This window comes from Atta colombica, unplaced genomic scaffold (genome assembly GCF_001594045.1).
Source record: "Atta colombica isolate Treedump-2 unplaced genomic scaffold, Acol1.0 scaffold228, whole genome shotgun sequence".
Lineage (NCBI taxonomy): Eukaryota > Metazoa > Arthropoda > Insecta > Hymenoptera > Formicidae > Atta > Atta colombica.
Window position 1 is genome coordinate 941,888 of NW_017259325.1, and position 2,890 is coordinate 944,777.

The following is a 2,890-nucleotide window of genomic DNA, read 5'->3' on the forward strand; positions in this document are numbered from 1 at the left end:
TTATATGTAACTGTATTAGGTTGTTCCTGGTGGCATAGCAGCCAAATCCGGTAAACTGAGAATGGGTGATAGGATATTGAAGGTGAATGGTACAGATGTAACAAAGGCTACACATCAAGAAGCAGTAATGGAACTTTTAAGACCAGGAGAGCAGATCGTGCTTACTATTCAACATGATCCACTTCCAGAAAGTTATCAGGTAAATAACACAATTTTTAATATAACACCGCTTTTAACAGTTGTTTAGATGCTTATAAAGCTATAAGTCTACAGATTAAATATAATTTTATGTGTGCGTGCGCACGCACACACACACACACACACACACGCGCGCGCGCGCGCACGCACGCACGCACACACACACACACGCACACACACACACACGCACGCACGCATAACAGTTATATATTATAAAATTATACATATTCTTTTATCATTATAAAAAAAAACATTTTATGTTTATATTATTCAATTATTACATCTATATGATGATTTGTATTTCTTTAAACAACATATATGTAGTATTATTAGCATCTTTAAAATATTTATACAGTATGCAACACAAATAGTACAATGATTTCTTAATATCTTTAAATCATTATTCTCAATCCTTTCTGAACACATGCACATTTGAGAAATTATTTTTTTTATGGAAAAATCTTCTCACTTTAATCTTTACGCTTTAGAATTATAGACACTTCATATTAAATAAATAATTTTCAAAAAATATTTCTTTTTTTATTTTTGTTAACGTTTCCAAGGAATGCTTGTTAGTTGCGAACACAATGGCACTCGGTGCTTTAGCGTGTGATTATTTCCTTACCTAATGCGGTTTTTTTTTATAATTTGCCCCGCAAGCTGGTCGAAATAGAGTACATCCCTGTGACAGTAAGTACTCGATGCATTTCACATGACCGTAATTTTTGTTCTCATTTAATGCTTATTGCTACACCAAAGCTGCAAATTTCACTCTCACGTTATGAATGACTCGCTTTTGCTTATGTCGTGCAATTTTACACGAACTTTATTTTATATTTAAGTGCTTTTTGTGCTTTTTTGCCATTATTTATATCAAATGCTAAATAAAAATAATATGATTTTTACTCTATAGAAATTTAATCGTACTTTAGCTCATTTTTACAATTTTTTAAATTATTAACATTAAATTTATCTAAAATTTGCTCGTTTAAATTTTAATGTTACTAAAATGTACACAAATGAATCGTTATTCAACTTAAACAATTTATTATACATATTAATAGTATATATCTTGAAACAAAAGATGATTACTTATTATTAAATAAAATATAATGAGTTATAGTTTTGTATGTGCGTAACATCTTCTATTTTTATAATTTTATGCGAAAACACACGAAAAAGATAAACTGTTTTATAATGAAAATTGATATAATTTGTTTTAGGAATTAGTAATAACAAAAGAAGCTGGTGAGAAACTTGGTATGCACATTAAAGGAGGACGAAGAGGACAGAAAGGTAATCCTTTGGATCATACCGATGAGGGCGTTTTCATATCGAAGATTAATTCGGGTGGTGCAGCTAAGAGGGATGGACGATTAAAGGTGTGTATATATAAGGTGTTTCATAAATGTATGTCAATACTTTGAGAGGTAAATCTATACACTAACATAAATGAAAAACGTGATATGAACATATGCCCTATATATCTTAGTTTTCAAGTTATGGATGATTAAAGAAAATGTTCAAAATGCTCATCAAACAACGCTTTTAATATATTTAATTTAAGATATAATTTTATACAGCGAAGGAAAGTTGGCATTTTACCTTCACTCCACTATAGTCAAACCTTGATCGCTGTTCTTTTCATGGAGCGTTTATTTTTGTTTAACTTTAAGCCATTGAAGATGTTTATTTATTTCGCTTTTAATTAAAAAAAAAAATAAAATATTTACAGTAGTCAGTAGAAGAATACAGACGTATATTCTTGATATTTTTATCTTAATTAATAAACTTATTTAAATATTTTTATTTCCTTTATATTTTTAGATGTTGCTAAAAAATTACCAATCATAATTAAAAATTAAAATATAAATACATATCATTATCTATGTAAAATACATTTATGACATTTTCAGCGATTGGTTTCCCTATTACTATTACTATTACTATTCCCTATTACTATTAGTTAAACAATATCGAACTTTAACTTACGAGCTGTATACGAAAATTGATGGAATGGCAGTAAAACGCCAGCTTTCCTTAGCTGCGTGAAATGGCATCTTATACTTAAATTTATATATTTTATAATAGGTTGGAATGAGGTTACTAGAAGTCAATGGTACATCGTTGTTAGGTGCGACTCATCAAGAAGCTGTTAACATTCTTCGTTGTTCAGGGAATACTATTACATTGGTTGTGTGTAAAGGTTACGATAAAAGCGAAGTTGAATCGATATTAACATTATCCGATGATAGAGATAATAAAGGAGTTAAAATGTCTCACGATTCAAGAGATCCAACTACGGATGATACAAAATCTCTGTCACAAAGTGTATCCAGTTTAGATCGAGATGATGAGGAAGCTGCGATTCTTAGACAAGAACAAGAAATGAAAGCTGAACTTGTTGCCTGGGAACAAGAAGAACGAGAACGTGCCCTTATAGAGCAAAGAGAGAAATCCACACCTGAAAAAGTAAGATTTATTTATTTATACTTGATTTATACTTGATAAATTTCAACAAAATCTGAATTTTGTAGTTTTTATACAAAAGTTTCAAAATATTTTCTATTTGCTATAATCCAAAATGTACACTACATACTGTTGTGAAAGTGTATAACATAATTATCTGCGTATAGTGTGTGTGTGTGTGTGTGTGTGTGTGTGTGTGTGTGTGTGTGTGTGTGTGTGTGTG

The 2,890-nt window shown here is 30.1% G+C and overlaps 1 protein-coding gene across 6 annotated transcripts in view; it reads left to right on the top strand.

The window, feature by feature from the left end:
- The window catches only part of LOC108688336 (protein lap4), a 31,065-nt gene that overhangs the window by 14,004 nt on the left and 14,171 nt on the right, over positions 1 to 2,890 (top strand). For all 6 annotated transcript variants that reach the window (XR_001931785.1, XM_018194553.1, XM_018194555.1 and 3 more), the window contains exons 22-24: positions 20 to 199; positions 1,422 to 1,580; positions 2,290 to 2,670. Coding sequence is in view for 5 of the 6 variants with exons in the window: in XM_018194553.1 (XP_018050042.1) it covers positions 20 to 199; positions 1,422 to 1,580; positions 2,290 to 2,670 (720 nt within the window). In the remaining variant the exon portion in view is untranslated. The remainder of the gene's footprint in view (positions 1 to 19; positions 200 to 1,421; positions 1,581 to 2,289; positions 2,671 to 2,890) is intronic.